The sequence below is a fragment of the Monomorium pharaonis genome, chromosome 1, assembly GCF_013373865.1.
Source record: "Monomorium pharaonis isolate MP-MQ-018 chromosome 1, ASM1337386v2, whole genome shotgun sequence".
Taxonomy (NCBI): Eukaryota; Metazoa; Arthropoda; class Insecta; order Hymenoptera; family Formicidae; genus Monomorium; species Monomorium pharaonis.
The window spans coordinates 24,637,051-24,655,345 of NC_050467.1; the positions used below are offsets into that span (position 1 = coordinate 24,637,051).

The 18,295-nt window shown below is 35.3% G+C and overlaps 1 protein-coding gene across 1 annotated transcript in view; it reads left to right on the forward strand.

Annotated features, from left to right (window-relative positions):
- Positions 1 to 18,003, forward strand: part of LOC105839971 (BCL2/adenovirus E1B 19 kDa protein-interacting protein 3) — a 31,726-nt gene extending 13,723 nt beyond the window's left edge. Inside the window, exons 3-6 of the mRNA XM_036287285.1 lie at positions 2,756 to 2,843; positions 16,023 to 16,096; positions 16,405 to 16,557; positions 16,867 to 18,003. Coding sequence (XP_036143178.1) covers positions 2,756 to 2,843; positions 16,023 to 16,096; positions 16,405 to 16,557; positions 16,867 to 16,918 — 367 coding nt within the window. The 3' untranslated portion in view covers positions 16,919 to 18,003. The remainder of the gene's footprint in view (positions 1 to 2,755; positions 2,844 to 16,022; positions 16,097 to 16,404; positions 16,558 to 16,866) is intronic.
- Positions 18,004 to 18,295: the final 292 nt, after the last annotated feature.

An 18,295-nucleotide genomic window follows, 5' to 3' on the forward strand; every position in this document is an offset into this window, starting at 1 on the left:
TTAGTGAAAATTCGCGAGGGCTGTTACGGATGATACTCGTAGGCGTGTCAGAGAGACATCGATCTGTGTCCATTCGCGTGCATGTGTGTGTGTTCGGCATGTAATGTTATCTCGAGCGTGAAAGTCGTCGCGATTCTGTTATTGACAATACTTGCGTAACAACAAATATCCATTGAATTCTCGAGACGTTTTGTGTATGACATACGTCGTGCTCGCCGCAACAGATCAATTAATCTACTTCGTTACTGCTTTGTGTATTCTGCGTTATCATCGCTGATATCTTTGTAAATGGCGAAAAATTTTGAAGAACAAAATTAGCGCAAAGAGAACCTAGCTTTAGTAAATGACACGATATTGAACATTTTAATTTAACACGGAGAACTAAACTAATATTTAACGTTTCTGATAAAAAATTTATCTTATAATTGTACGACTTATAATTGTATATAATTATAGAATGGATTGATTAATTATGAATTTGTAATTATCATTGTCTTTTAAATTAGATATGATGGATAATGCAGATAAATTTTATATTTGCATATATTATACATATATGAAATTTGCAGAATATATTCGTGATATTGTTAAATTCTATTGTAGATTATAATTTTTTTATTTGACATTTTTATTTTGTTAAAAATAATATAATATAGTATCGGCCATTTAAAGCCATGTTTCCAAAAATGTGTGATTATCTCTTGAAGACATATTATCTCTCTCGACTAATCGACTCGTACACATACTTTTTCTAGACATTAAAAACTTACTTGACAAAGGATTTTTTCAACGATGTTTAGTTTTTTGTTGCGGTTAAAAACGAACAAACAAAATTTATAAGTGGAAAACCGTTATGTTGACTTTGATTAGCTGTCAATTTATTCAAACGCAATATTTCGAAAAACGGCAACGTCAAATATTAGGTCTATAATTAAAATCCAGAGAAGGTCGACGAATGGTAGCAGGATTTTAATGCTTAATAATATTTTTTATGTGTAATTTTATATTTTACATATTCTAGTTCTTTGAATTGCGTGTCGTTACTTTCAGTCTTGAAATGTATATAAAATCACACAAGAAATATTATATTGAGCGCTAAGATCTTGCTGTGACCGTTCGTTGGCCTTCGAGAGTTTAATTATATTACACATATTACGGTCTTATCTTAATTATTGCACTAGATCTATATTTCCACTTTATCAAGCTTGTGTCGTTTTGCTTTCTGAGGAATCTTATGGAAGCACCAGTTGCTATTATAAATGCCATTTTTTTACGATTTAAGAAAACTTGAAGAGCGACGTTCTTTTATATTGTTTTTAATTAAATTTAGACTTTAAAGAGAGAAAAGTATGAGCTTTACAATGAAATAAACGTAACTTTTCTAATTTTTTTGTATTTCCAAAAAATTCGCAAACTTAGGTGTTTCGACCTGTCTAGGGTATATGCCCTCTTAATTTAATCAATCAATTATTACGGACGCGACGAGCTACGTAAAATTACATAAGATATCATTGAAATACAAAAGGGAGTAAGATATTGATCAATGTATTTGCGATCGCGGAGGTAAACATTATTCGGTTTATCAGGAAAAGAGACAAACTAAAGTAGGAGGAGGGCCGATAACGCGTAACACGTATACACGATGCACTTGATATAAATGCGCTTATCGCGACTTGCGGCTCTTCACCGTGAGATGCATCAGCTATTATTATACCGACCTGATAGCGATTACATCGCTCTTTCTTCACCGTGATATCGAGACCAGACGCAAGGATAATCGCAGCGGTCGACCGCATTGCGACTGCGAGTGTTTTGGGTCCGGGGCGTTTGCGACGCATCGCGATTACGCATAATACGCATAATACACGGGAGGTTGCGAACTTCCAAGACGACACATTATCGCGGCGACTTTTTGCGCGTGGATCTTATCGCCCGACGAGAACGAATCGGCACGATAAGTGACTTGACGACACTTTTCAGCGATATTTGCGCAAGCTAATCGAAAAGAAAGCATGTCAGGAAAAATGAAGTGTCTATTTGTGTTCTGGAAGTAATAAAAATAATTTAGTTTATTTTTTATCATACTCTTTTTGATGTATACGGGAGAAGAACAGTTTTATTGAATTGTTTAAAATTTTAGATACTTAGATAATTATTAGTTAGGTATAAATCTGAAAATAATTTGAAGATAATTTTGTTGGATATATAATAATTATACATATTTAAATTTATTACTAAATTATCCAAACTTTTTTGCAACATTGCTCATTATGTATGCCTTCATAATTATTTTAATGGTCCAACAAAATTATTTTCAGATCTGCATCTAGCTAAACTTTTAGATATTTCACTAAAATCTTTCTTTCCGTGTATACAAATTTCAGGATGTGCTAAATTCCAAGTTAGCTGTTTGTGACTTAATATCATTAATATCATTCAATACTATTTTACTTTCATTTTAATGCATTTGTTTAATATATGATTGATTCAAATTCTATCATTCGTAATAAAAAGAAATATGAAAGGTACATTTTCGAATACATCAAATATATTTTAATCATTTGATATTTCGACAAAGTACGCCATAGTTTTAGATCAAGTAAACTGTAGCGAAAGATAAGTGTCTCGCGACATTGGCTAAACAAATAAGCACAAGCAACGACGATCCTCACCGAGGATTTCGTGACGGGAAGTTACCGCTTATATGATCTGCAACGTTTATAGGTCGTAACATGTCGTTTCCTTGAATTTGCAGCCCGAAGAGCCCGCCGAACAGCCCAAACACGGAACTCTCGACCGAAGATGAGCTTAAAGGAGTCTATATAAATTACGGCTGCAACAAGGTCAGTCTCATGCAATCGATTCTTCGCCACGTATTCTTTACATGCGATCTCGAGGCTTGTGGTTATAGGAAAGCGTGTGTGCGCTCGTTTATCTATATGTGCGTTTATCTCTATAGTTCATAACTATGCTCACCGTGTTGTTACATCGCGCGTTATACGCTCGTAACTATCAAACCACGGGGACGGGATCGATTGAATCGTCCTAGAGGCGCGATCGAATGTTCTCTCGGGAAACGACTGCTACATATCAGTCTTTTACTTTTGATACCTTTGATATACTTTATTTCAGTGTCCAACGAAGTAAACAAAGTCGGACGTTATACGTGAAACGAGGACGAAGTTTAAACTGTCCTCGTTCAAAGTTGGCGAAGTCCAATTTAAAGATTATAGTCGGATAATTTATTATACATTTCTCGGCTTTGATTTGACGTTCTACCTGCCTTGCGAGTGCAACATAAATGAATAATTTGTTGTTTCAAATGAACGAATTTTTATGCATTTATTCGACTGTGAAAGTTGATTACTTTCAGAGAGACATGAAGTGACGTTGAAACCAAATGAGACGAGAAAAGCGATTGAACGTGAAATAATTTTAGAAGGAGCAAGAATTCGAAACTCTCATTGCAATAATGCAAACAACTCGCATCGAGACATTACATATAAAATAACGGAATATAATATCGATTGCCTCGTGTTTCCCTCCGAACGCGCGCGCGGGATGTCGTCCGTATTCGCGGTACCGTATTCGCCTATGTCCTATAGGAATGATGCGCAACTGGTTTTATCGAACGGACCGTTCCTCCTGTACAAGGTCTGCGGATCACTGACTCCATTAGCGCCGTGCCCCTTGCAGTGCCGTGAGCCACCGCGAATTACCACGTGTACCGTGTCGGCGCAAAGCCTAGGCAACACCTCTGCAGGCTCGTTCCTTTCTTCCTTTCGCCGCGTCCCAGTTACCTGGGGACGAACGAATTCGCGTTGCGGCGCGGCTCTTGTTTGGCTCCCTCCACCTCCGCTCTCTCGTCGGAACGACGATCTTCGCTATTGCGCGATACGATTCTAACAGTCGAAATCGTTACCCAGAGTCCAACAGAGCACGCGATTTCTAAGCATCTTACGCGTGCAGAATTTATCTCAGATATTTTTGCACAAAAAATATTCACTTCTCAGAAATTTGACATATTCTATATTTCGAGTTTTTATTTTCAAAATTTTTATATTTATTTAAATTAAGCTGTACTGTTAAATAGTAAAAAATTAAATTTGAATCAATTTTTTGAGATAAACATTTTATTAGTTTTAACTTCAATGTATGTCGAATTTTATTGTTATTTTAACGCAAAACAAAAAAATAACTACATTTAATCAACTCATTTTTATGGTTGATTGTTTTTCGGTTTTAAAGTAAATATTGTTCATATTTTCAATATTAATGTATGCACCTGTGTGATAAATAATGATCTAAATTTCTGTCAAATTTAATAAATAATAAATTACTTGAATTAAATTGCTTAACTGCATTGCTTTTAGTTAAATTAACGACATTAGTCGAGTAAAAGCAGCGGGACGACTAAAAAATAAAGTCAAATTGGCTACAATTTAACCATTTATTATGAATTTACAGTGGATTGTTGAAATTATACATTCCTCGTATATATATTCACAAAAAATTTAGCGAGTTAAAATAAGTACGAAGGCAAAGTAATAATTTATCATACGTGTGCCCAATCGATTCTTGTAATTTGTATGTAAAGTGAAAAGTAAATATTCGCGTTGACTTAGGTGAAAAAAGGATCGAAAAAATACCACGTGTCATAATATCTTTGTACAGACAACTTACATACAGACAGCATATGAATTGTGTGGATGTTTAAGCGGCCGCGACAATTTACATACAAATATGACGTTAACTATTCACGCGCCAGGAGTTTGCGAGAGTTTCGATGACATTTGCGCACCTTCGACAGACAATAGACAATTATTGAAATATTTTTTTCCTCGCGATTTCCTAAGAGATAGCAGACAGTAGCCGCGCGATAAAATCCATGACATTGTTTCCTCAAGACGGCTGCGCAAAATGTCGTAGACATTTGCAGAATAAAACGAAAAGATTTTTCAAGAATTCGTGCCGCAGCAGTTGTCCGACCCATTTTCCTTTAACTTGATAAATCAGTTGAATTAAGTTTGAAATTTTCTCACGTTCTTAGAGTGACGGCGTTTGCAACGATCTCTTCAATCTCTCGACGGTATAAAATGCAATAAAATTTTTCTCAGCAGTAATTCGCAAGACAATAATTTTATGATCTTGACAGAGTCGGTCATAATTCTATTAGACAAGTCGAAGAACGTCTTTGTGTCTGACAGTCTTGATAAACTACATGACGTGAAGAAATTTTCCAAACGTATAATCTTTTAACTACTTTTATGTTGTTTGACGCAGTTTCTTTCTAAATTTAATGATCCTTAAATCTTTCTTTTTCTTTTTACTCCATTTGTCTCTTTTTTGTGTACAAAAGAGTAAAGTCGTGTAGGATAAACACGTTTCTGAATAGTGACGTTCATAAACTTTTTGTTTCTGCATAGAAGATCTGTCCATTCGAGTCCGTTCTTTTATCAGTCCGTGTAAGACCGAAGAGAGACATGAAAAAAGAAAACTAAATGCACCATTACATCTGTGCGTGTGTGAGAACGTAGAAGATACAAATGTTGTATCACATCGCGCTAGTTTTTGCGACAGAAAAATTCGTTTCGGAATCGATTTTTGCAGGAATAACGTGATCGATAATCGCTGGCGCGATGTCTCTCCTGTTTGCGCACCTTTTATCTCCGCGCGGAGCCCAAACAGACGTCGTTATCGTCGGATTAAGTTTTTCGAGACAATACGTAACATCTTCGCGAGTGACAAAGCCGCGCGAGGTCGAGATTGAGGCTCGATTTGCGGTTAATTATCGATAAAGCTGAACGTTTTTATTATACGTCTGCAATACGGACGAAAATAACGACAAAGGCCGACTGTCGTCGCGGGGAATGAGTAATGATAACAAGTGTAGGAGCCGTGTAAGGTTTTTCTTTCATGAGTCACTCGCCTCCCTCTCGCTCACTCTCGCTATCTTTGTATATCGGTGAAAAGACACGCGCTGTCACGCGCGTTGGAGCTCTGTGTTTTGCGCTCCTATCGGTCTTCTCTTTCCAAAATTATCTCTCCGCGCGTGACTTGCACAAATTCACTCGACGAGCTGCCGTTATCATCGTGGTGTACTTGTATAAATTTTAAATCAAATATAAAAATTGCATGCGCATTTTCTTCCTTTGTGATGCACTTGTTTTTATTTTTTTTTCTTTACAAAGCCATGGATACATTCATATAGAGATACGAATTGTTTGTTTACCCATTAGACTTGCGCATTTACAAGCACTTTTAGGAATGATGTGTTTATAAGCGAGAATCGCCTATAAACATGTTTACGCACAAGATTCTACATAGAAAATCGTTTATATCCGTTTATATGTATAATATTGGAGATGTGGCTTTTTTCTATTTTCTAAGATTTGCGCGCGCGCGCACACACACACACACACTCTCTCCTTCTCTTTTTTATATATTGCGTAACTTGGAATACTTTAATTAATTACGTTGCTTCTTACTTTCCTTCCTTTTCCATTAATTACCTCACGATATCGGGAAAACGCTACACTTTTACTTCCTCGTCATTTTCCAACTTTCATTTATTACGTTGGCGATTTGTAGTATCCTCTTTCGTGAGATATGAAGCTTCCAATTAAGTAAAAAGTTACGTTAAAAAAAGAACAACTAAGATATATTCTTTCGAATCACGAAGATCAAGATAATTTATTGTCGCACCGAGCGAAAGGATCGTATCAGTTGTCGAGAGTCACGTCATGCCTCTGCGACAATGCCTCGCGGATGAAAAACGGAAAATCGATCCGTAAGAAATCCGTGTTGCACGCAACGGCGATCACGCGATCTCATAACGCACATATCTCGCTTTTACTCTTCTTCTGGTATCAAAGCCCGCACAAACCGGTTGTTGCGTATTCCACGAGTGAACGTATTCGCGCCATCGTGCGTCGCAAATCAATAAAGTTATTGTATATACAGCGACAACATATGTACACTTATACACATATGTATTTATCGATTATCCTACTTATTACATGGAGAAAAATTTATAATAAAAATTACTATGTACGATAGTAGCTAGTAGGACCATAAGAAACTCCAGAGAATTAGACTATAAGTAGCGTAAACATTATGAGAGTTTGATGAAAAACATACACAAAAATTTTCATAATTTCTTCCTTGGTCCGCGCTTACTTATTATTTATAGTAATTTTTGCCATATTAAATTTTTTTCCGTGTATAAACTGTACATCGCGCGAAAATACAACTTCGTCGAACAGCGCGTCGATAATTCCTTTTAAAAAATGACGCTGTATTTTTTTTCTACATTCGACCGTGCTTATCGCAAGCAGGTGTATCATTTGTCAACGTCTCGAGATACCGACGCATCGCTAATGTAGCACAGAAACGCAATGTAGTCGCTTTATACGCTGCCGAATTGCGGTGGTTACTCCTCCGTTTTGCGGCGCATATCCGTAGCGTGGAATGCGGCGGAACGGATGCGGAATTTGCGGTACGAAGCTATCGTTATTTCGTTATTAACGTGTATTCGATCGATCGACATGTTGTGAGAGATGCGGTTCTCATACAGGTATTCGCTGCCACGGGATAATAAAAGATGCACGTAATCTCGATGGATACTGTCGATAAATATAGATTCGAATTAATATGCTTGAGAATTATTTTTTAATCATTGCCACAGTTATAAATAAACTTGTGGTTTTTATTCGATCGGAATTACCTGTTCGGACATTTGAAGCAACGAATGGCCGTGGCATTCTTTATCGAACGAGTCTTTTCTCAGGCGCGTTCCGCGGATTCTCCCAAAATTTTGGAATGCACGCTCACTGGTTTTATTATTAAATCCTGGCCTTTTTCGAATAAGAATATGCAATTCTTGCGACATCGGACGTTACATTTCTGGGTGTCGAAAGAAATCGCCATTACGCCGCCTCTTTACAAGACGCACTCCAAATCGGGAAGGAGAAAGGAGGGAGGGAGGGAAAGCAACGATTGCATAATCGGTACTGACGGAGCCGTCTTCTTCGCGGCGCTGTCACCATGACGTAACTTAAACTATATCGAACGTCGGGCTCGAATAGAACGGCGGTTTCAATGGAGATACGATGCCATTGAATGATGTGGCATTGAGGACCGTTCGCGTCAACGACGGCAGGCGTCGCGGATCGCGAGCGTCACTCTCGACAGGTTTCCCTTCAGCATGCATCGTCACGTGGAAATTGATAGCGTTTCACGCGCGTTGCACGCGTACGCTATCACGCGTGGCGAGTAGGCGTCGTCGTCGTCGGTTGATAATGCAACGCGTTTTTCCCTCGTGCAGTTCTTTGCGGAGAAGGCGGCGCGTTTCTCGACCGCGATCGCGCGATTCGTTTATTTAAACTTCCGTCCGTCGTTTACACCGTCGTTTGTGCCGTCGGTTTACACGCGTCTGGCAGTCTTCTGGTGCTATATGCTCCGGAATTGCCCCACACATCGCGGAACACATTCCGACATTCTCCGATACGTATTGCTGCGCGCGAAAGCGCTCGCGGCAGTGAAACGAGGATTCCCGACTATTGTTCATAATGTAATGGTTAATTGCACGGGAAGTATCGCGATGTTTCCCCCTGCCTTTCCTCTGCGTCGTTGTGTCGCGATTAAATCGGAATTTCGAAAAGAGAAAGTGCCTGCTTTTCTCGGAAGTCGTTCTTTTTAGGAACGGTTGACAATACGTACTTCGATGGAAATTTAACGAGATAAGAATATTCAGAAAAAAGTTCAAAGTAGGATCTTTGAGAATTCAATTTTGTTTTATCAATATATTTTTCAGCTTTGCTACACTTAATCGAAGATTGATTTAATTGTTAATGACGAAATAAATTTAAATAATCATGAATTTTTATCGAAGAGAATTTCCAGATTGATCTTAGAATCGAGATTCATTAAATAATTAAACAATTATTGTTGTGAGAGAATAATGCTTATTATGAGATAATTAAAATAAGTATATAATTACAAAAAAAGAAAAAATTATATATAACTGACAGCTGTTAGATTAATAAAGTCTGTCAGTACTAATTGAGATGAGTTTGTTTATTCGCTGAAAGAGTTTTATTAGCAGAACGAAAATAGATTTCCAATTCCTCGGAGAATCTGTAAGATAACAGTCTCATTATGATTACTCTACAAGAATATCATAATTTCTAGGAATTATTAAGGAGGGATTGATCTTTTGATATGTTATTAGAGATTAACGTCCTGCTTTTTTTTGCTTAAATCTGAACCATAATTGAACACGTGATTTCTCTCTCACATGACAATAAAAATAACAAAAAACTTGAAGAGTGCAAGAAGAAGTTTCTGTAATTTTATTAATGTACGTGTATTTGCAAATAATTTAATTTTGCAATTTTGATTTGTAATTAAGCCTTGATCTATAATTAGGATTTTAGTCATCTTAGTCGGGAGAAAAATGTGGCGTTAAGCGACGTTTCAGGGACACTTCGTTTATGGTATCGTCGATGAGCCGTCACGTCGTCGCGACGCCTCGCGACGCGTCGCCTTATCTTACGACCAGTGCACGTCTCGCAGCCTTCCTGCGCTTCCTACGTCGTGGACCCCTACTCGCCGCCGTCGTCGGCACGCGTGTCGGCGTGGAGGTGCTCTCGGGAACGTCGTAGTACCGACTGGCCAATAGCCGGTCGTGTCGTGCTCACGCCATGCGCGACGTCGGCGCCGTCGTGTGCGAATCCATTCTCCCTTCGGACACTGAGCCACCAACGAGTTTTCGATCCGTCGACACGCGCGACGACGCTCTGTGTTGACTTTCCCCGGCTTTGCATCGCAACAGAAACCGACGGCGTAATTAGCGCGGGAGGGTCGTGTCACGGGGGTTCGGATCAATCCGGCATTTAAATTTAACTCCGATGGGTAAAAGAAACGCTTTCATGATTAAGTTCGAGCTCTGGAACGTCACTGTGATGTTCGTCGATTTTTCACCCTCGTTCGATCACAGTTATTTTATGTACATTTTTAAATAAGATATTTAATTTTTTAATTTTTCTTTATTTCAACGACCTGTTTAAAAACTTTTACATTTTTTAATCGTAAATCCGAATGAGGTTTCACCTACAGAAACATTGTATTAAAGAAGAGATGCAGGAGAAAATAGAGTGAAAATAAGGAGGACTCTCTAATCTCTAGAATTAATCCTTGTGTTGCATCGTATCTCGCAATCTTGGTCCACAATATCTGCGTCTTCTGCGTCCATCACCTGTTCTAGTGACTACGCGTGGAAAAATATTATTCTTGTAATAAGAAAAAAATTATTCACTTTTTATTTTTATTTTTTAAGTAACGATTATCTTTACAAAAAATATTTTCTTGATAAAAGTTTTAAAGTACACTTATCGTTTGCTTAAAACAATGAAAAACTTTTATGTATGCACATAAAAATATAAATGCAAATTACTTGAGAAAAGAAATATAAGTATTATTTACTTCATAAGTTTATATTCGCAAATTTAGATTGTAAGTTTATCGTAAGCACTCAATTTATTCAAAATATATTCTGAATCTTGGGAATTTAATACTTTAATCTAGAATATTAAGTTAAAATAAAAATTTGATTTGCTTGTTTTGATTTTTGTTTGATACAATTTTATAATAGTATTCTAAATACTATTAAGTCTTTTCTTTTGCATATGATGATCAGTCTTTTTAAATTTTGTGATGGGTATATTTCAAGACAACTAAGAAAATATTCTTTGTTGAAGATAATTACTTACTAGAAGAAAAAAAGTAAATTGGTACTCGCTTTTCGTAACAGTATACATCTGGTCTTTTTTTGTGTGTGGAAACTCGTTCTTTGTGCGTTTCTGAAAAACTAAAAGAAAAATCAGCGCATAAAGCTTTTTCATGTTTTGTTAAATAATTACACGACTATGTATATAATATCAATATCACTGGAAAAGTATTTTAACATTTCGGCGGTAAATCAACCTAAGATTCAAAGCGAGTAAATTTTGTTAGCAGTTGAATTACTGTTATAAATCAGGAACGAGAAATTGCAATGATTTATTGCAGACGTATTGTTTACGCTTGAGTGTATTTTAATTTTTGCATCGCATTGCATTTCCGTCGTTCCGCCGACGTGCAGTGGACACGTGCGACCCAAGGGACCCCGGGATGGCGATGAACAGGAAAACGCATCCGTAAAAGTTATTTATAACGGCGACGTTATTTTGTGATCGACCGACGACCGCGCGCCGCGACGCCGCGACGTGTAATCGAGAGGCGTGATACGCCGCGGCGTCGCGGATTAAAGAAACCACCGGCGAGAAACGTGAAAAGCCTCATCACGCGAATATGCATTATCGACCGTTTTTCATCGCGTTACAGTTGCGTGCACATGCAGTTATATCGCGCGACGTGCCTGTCGCACGATATAGGCACGAAAGAGGCGGCTATCATTTTTTTCCCCTCATCAAAAGTCACGATGAAGCTTTGAGGAGCGTAAACTCACAGTATGCAATTGTATGCAATTACATATTTTATATGTTACGTTTACGATCCTGGGTAAAAACGACGAAGCGTTGAGTTCGCGACGGCGTTTGTTGGATTTATCCTCCCGGGTTTATTGATCTCTCCCGATATAACGCTGGACCGCGACGAATTTATATACAACGATGTTTTCACGGTACATCCGTACTCCGTGTTCTCGGAACGATGTGGCGAACGCGAATCCATAGCATTTGCCTTTTAATCTTCGATCGTCGCTGTGCTCTGTGATAGGTGATCGTTGTCGCTCGATAACCGGAAGAGCGTGATGTTTCTGATGAAGTTACGAGTCGTGTCGCGCTCTTCGTGCACGACGATAATGCAGTCTTTGATTGATAGGCCAAGTGAATCATCACCCAGGGGGGATTAAGTTTTTATCTTAGCAATGACAAAGTGCTTTCTGCGATCGTAAACACTACCGGGAACAATGGCACGTGGAAATGCGCATTTTGTCATTTTGGAAATACTCCGAAATACGACGCAAAATATACGAAGTATATTTACTTGCTAGTAAGAATGCAAAATACGTAAGACAGTTCTTTGTTAAAATTGATTTTCGTTTTTAAATTGATATTTATTATTTTTTAATATTAAGATTATACGACTTAATTGAAAAAAATAACGTAAAAATAATGTAGTTTTGAGACCCAAGTTACGAGATAACTGAATAAAATGTACGCGTCAACATATTATACATGTTAATTTTACTAAAGAAATGTGTTTCCACATTGCATCAAAATATAGTATTTTTGCGTTAATTTTTTACATGACATTTGTGCTTTTCTCTTTTATTTTCTCGCATAATTATCTCGTGTGAAATTATAATGGAACAAAATTAGAGTAAACGTTGATAAACGTAATATCTATTGTTATATTTAATCGATATAAATAGACATTATCGATTACAGAATATTCCTCTCGCACGATTTCAGATCGGATGAAAGCCGGATGAAATGCAAATTGCTATTGTCTAAATATAGAGACGACCGCGTGGTTACCACCATTAAGAAGATTAGACTTATCTGCCGGTTGGTAGCTGGACATTGTCTTGTATATAATGAGTTGTATCACGGCCGGCAGTTTCTGGGTTCGCCCGTTCGCACAAAAGCAAGAAGATAACAATACAAAGCGCGACTTTGTACGCGTTTACAGACGCCGATTTAATTCGAGAAACGTCGGCATTGAACCTTGATGCTTCGATTTCCGTTAATGGCACTTTTTCCCTAATGATAAGCGGTCCTTGGCGATAATGCAAATTATACCACGTTACTCGATTATGTCTCGAGTAATATCGCGGAAAGAGAGCAAACGTGAAGTCTTCACGGACCGACGTTTACTCGTGCTAGAGACGCGGACGTTGTCGTTTTTAACGCACTCCGCTCCGCGTGTCTACGAGTGCATAAATGACTCATAAGTTTATCTTTGCGCGTTCGCCTTTTGCTCTGTCGTATTGCGTGTTAAATCGATGACCCAGTTCGAAATAGGGCTAACCGGCTAAAAGTTTTTCCGTGAGACAGATAGCTCGTCCCAGAAATGTAAAAGGAGGCTTACTTCAAGTATATTCATCGTCAATTCGCACCTTCCTGAGTGATCTCAAGTCTTCCGAGCATTGTTTACCTTCCCGGCACTCTTCGCGACGTTTATGCGTACAACTCGCGATATACTGCGCATATCGGAATACCCGATATATCACGATATGTACTAGATAGACACGCTGGCGGAGCGCCAAAGGTCATCCTTCCCGTGTGGAAATTCATCTAGGCATGCCCTATTTAATATTGGTCCCATACTTAGGCATCCAAAATAAAGGCTTTTCGGACTGAAACCTATTCAGGGTTTATTCAGGGCCTATTTGGGATATTTGAACTTGGGTTTGCTTGAATTGGGCCTGGTTTAAATTTACAACTTTTTCCCCAAGACTTACAGTTAGGTTTGCCCGGTTACAGCCCGTATAGGACCTAGTTTGAAATAGATGTTTGCTCCAAAACAGTTAGGTTTGCCTAGTTATAGCTTTTTTTTAAATTCTTATTTTTAATTATTTTAATATATTAATTGTATTACACTTAAATATTTCAAAGTAACATACTGTTTTCCATGTCTGATAGACTGAAGTAATTAGCTAATACATTATTTATAAAATCTATTATTTTATTTAGTTTGTTGTCTTCTATGTTTGGCTTTTAAATAGATCGTAAAGAAAAACAAAAGTTTTAAATAGAATATTAATTGCAAATAACCGATATCAGATTCGTAATATGTTTTTGTAAGATTTAAAAAAAATACTATTTCTGTATTACAAATACTGATATCTATTTCGATTGATTAAACGATATGATTATATGTATAATACATAATGCATAAAATATAATAAATAATTGATATATTTTAAAATTGTTGTTTTTATTTATTAATTAAATATAATAAATTGGGCAATGATATATCCTGTAATTTTGGCCCAATTTATTTTACATATATAAGCCCAACTTAAATATAATTAATCATCTAATTAACCATTTGAACGCTTCAAAGTATTAGTGCTAAATAGATTGCAATTTCTATCAAATTATTAAGGTTATGGAAAAAGATAAATTTAACAATGAAATTAATAGGTAAATAAATTAATGCTATATATTTATTTTTAATATATTTTGCAAAATTTAACTTCTTTTATAAATAATATAATTGCGTCAGTTTATAACATATATAGTACAGGAAAATTAGACTCAGAAACCACTGTTTCGAGAAAAAATTGTAAGAGGTACTTTTATTGCAGATTCTCATTCAGAAAAATTATACAAACATATTAAACAAAAATTCAACTCGGAAAAAGTTGAGAATTATTGTGTAAACAATGAAAGAAGGTGAAAATTTTTGTTTTTTGGCAATAAAAAAAATTTATTACTGTTCGCAAAAAATAAAAAATATGAGCTTATAGGTATTAAAAATATCTATTAAATGAGTCGTCGAACGTTCCAATTGGTTTATTTTTTAAGGAGAAAAAAATTAAAAACTGCTAAAATTTACCTTTTTTTAAATTGTTAATAAATAATTAATAACTAATGGTAAATTTTTGTAATAGGGCTTAAATAGTAGCGGTTACTATTCTCTAAAAGTCTTGAAAATTTTAGCCCAAAACATTCATAACTTTTGACACAAAGCTATTTATCATTTAATTATTTTTTAATTTTTTAATTATTAATTAACATTGTTTACACAACTTTTTCCAAGTTGAATTTTTGTTTAATATGTTTGTATGATTTTTCCGAATAAGAATCTGCAATAAAAGTGTCTCTTACAATTTTTTCTCGAAAGTCTAATTTTAATTTTAATGTACTAATAAGTATATATAGACAATAACAAGTACCCAATATCAATAAGTCAATTGGCTCAGTAGATAGAGTACAAGTTTTGTAATCCTAAGGTCCCGGGTTCAAAACTAGCAGCGGCAAGTTTTTAATTATTTAAAAAATAATTTTATAAATAAATGTAAAATTATTTTTAAAATTAAATTAAATTAAATTAAATTAAATAAATTAAATAAAATAAATAAAATAAAATAAATAAAATAAATAAAATAAATAAAATAAATAAAATAAATAAATAAAATAAAATAAAATAAAATAAAATAAAATAAAATAAAATAAAATAAAATAAAATAAAATAAAATAAAATAAAAAAAATAAAATAAAATAAAATAAAATAAAATAAAATAAAATAAAATAAAATAAAATAAAATAAAATAAAATAAAATAAAATAAATAAAATAAAAATAAATAAAATAAATAAAATAAAATAAAATAAAATAAAATAAAATAAAATAAAATTAAAATTAAAATTAAAATTAAAATTAAAATTAAAATTAAAATTAAAATTAAAATTAAAATTAAAATTAAAATTAAAATTAAAATTAAAATTAAAATTAAATTAAATTAAAATTAAAATTAAAATTAAAATTAAAAATTAAATTAAATTAAAATAAAATAATTAATAAAAATTTATCCTAAATTTATGTATGTACTGTTGATAAAAATAATAAAAAAAATTTTTTTATATTTTCTTATAATACTAAACAATTTTAGTTTGGCTTAAGCTAAATTTTTATATTGGCCCAAGTTTGAAAACCAATGTAGGCCCTAGATTAAAAAGCGGGACAAATCGATATTGGACCAAGGTAGGCGTCCTAACTTGTGCCTCAATAAAAGTAAGGAAACCTAACTTGGCCCTGATTACAACCTAGGTAGAATTTCCACACGGATTGAGCATTCACTTTTCCATGCGCTCACCATTTATAGATATAGAGTGTCCCGCGCGCGTTTTAATTTTTCCTTCGCTGCTTACTCACTTCGTGTCCGAATCGACTTCTCCGTCTGATGTAACCGGAGCGATGAGAATTCTGGGATGAATCTGTCTCGTTTTACTGTGCGATAATCACGAAGTATTTTCTCTCATTACAAAGCGTACTTTGTTCTGCTTTACAGGAGGGTGAACTTCTCGAGAAGAACACGGATTGGATCTACGAGTGGAGTTCTCGGCCGGACCAGGCGCCTCCAAAGTATGGCAAAATAAACCTTTTAATTTGAACGATTAGCATAAGAGAAGATTCGATACAAGAAAAAATAATTTTTTTTGTTTGTTACATTATTATAATTTTTCTTTATAACTAAATGCAGTGAACATAGAAAAAATGTTGATTACAGATTTATGTAGATAATGTGACTTTAAATAAATTATAGAACAGATAATCGTTTATGAGAAAAAACTTGAAAACTTTTCTCGGATCAATTTGAAAGACTTCTCTTTTGTCTTCTAATTTGCGAATAAAATTCTTGCATGTATTTAATGATCTTGATTGTGCTTCAGGGACTGGAAGTTCAAACACCCCTTGAGTAGTAAGAGGAAGACGTACAGCATCCGCACCGCGAAGGTTGGCAAGAACGGATTGTTTTCCAAGGAGGTCATTTACACTCTATTCTTCACGAATCTTTTGTCATTGCTTATTGGAACCGGTTTAGGGTAAGATTATGTATTACATTTGAAATGCAATCTTAATATAACGCTTTTTTAAATCTTTGATCGAGTTATGATCGCTTTAAACAATACGCTGCGTAGTGTATTATCTCGATAAAGTTGTAAATCGAATATTTACAATAATTAATCTCATCTTGTATTATATTACAGTATTATTTCATATTATTGGTATTAACAAAATTTCATTAATTCTAATTGGCAATCAGTTTTAAATATCTTATAATACAGAATTGTTCTAACTGCGATTTGTGTATGTAATTGTATTTTTTGATAATATAAATCTCATTTTGTTAGCGTTTTGCTCACCAGGCGGGGCTTGATAATGTCTCGCGTCGCCATTGAATGAAGGGCACGACTACGGGTGTGTCAGCATCAAGATTGTCATGGTTGAATCTGCACGGAGAACGAGGGCTGGAGATAATGCAAGAAAGACTGAACAAGCCGGTGGGCGATCGAGCCTAAAAACAGTTACACGCAGCACATAATTCGATTGTCCCAATTTCTAATATTAGCACTTTGTATTATATATTAGCACTTTTATTCCCCCAAATCCCTTACTGTACTTGTGTACTTCTCAGAATTGCGTATGCCAGATATAAATAATATGCGTCATGTGCTTAGGAAGTGGGAAAGTTAAGGAAAAAGGCAGAAGGAACAGAAGAAAGGAATCTATCATATGTAACTTAGAGTTGTTGAAAGGGACAGGAAAATGAACAAAACATGTCCATTTTATACCGTTTCTAATGCGTTTCTATCTGCAATAGTTTTTAGGCATAGCTTGAATAGTATTTATCAGAAACTAATTATTGTTAGAACGAAAAAAGCAGGTGAGACTGCGAGAGGGAATGGGAGAGAAAGCGAGAGAGAAAGAGAGAGTGAAAGAGAGAAAGAATGAGAGTTATTGTACGGGTATGTATCAGTAAAGAAACATCAGAGTTTATTGAAAAGGATTAAAATTTATCGATAAAGAACAATCCCGAAGAATGCCGCACACTCGTCTTGTTTACGGGTTATAGGAGTTTTGTTGCATTGCGAGCGAGTTTTAACGTTATGATAACGTTATGATAATGAGAAGGAAATGTATGTCGTGTCCAGTAAATTTGAAACAGAACGTGATTAAATGTTAAATAATAAGGCAATGTCGATTATTCCTTTTTTAATTATTGCGCGACGATTGTATAAATCGTTATCTCGGTGGTGATCTAAAAGGGGTAACGCCAGTAGAGTTCCTACGGAGGAAGTATCGATGCTGACGCCCATCGTTTCGACGCCGACTACGGGCGGTAGCCGGAAGGAGGGACCATAAGAACGAGCAGACTTGTTTTGCGAACGACGAGAGATTTTTGGGGAGAGGCGGCGCTTTTGTACGATTTTGTCTTAATCTACGGTTTTGTAATTTCCTTGTAATAAATTCACATACGAATTCACACGCAAGAAAATGTGTTTTGTCGTCTTTGATTTAAGGGTGATCGATTCGTAATTATGATGTGACTATCGAATATGATTTTTGCATGGTTTTGGCATGCAAAATCTCGAGAAGGCGAATTGACAAATCCATTTTTCGAAAAGCTTACAAGAATCGATATTAATAATATATTAGCAAAGAAAAATATTTGTAAGATAAAACGTAGTTTTTCGTATTCTTAAAAGATTAAATCACTATTTGAATCTTTCAATTTGAAGCTGATAAATACTTAATGCTTTGTGAAATTATCGGCTGTGA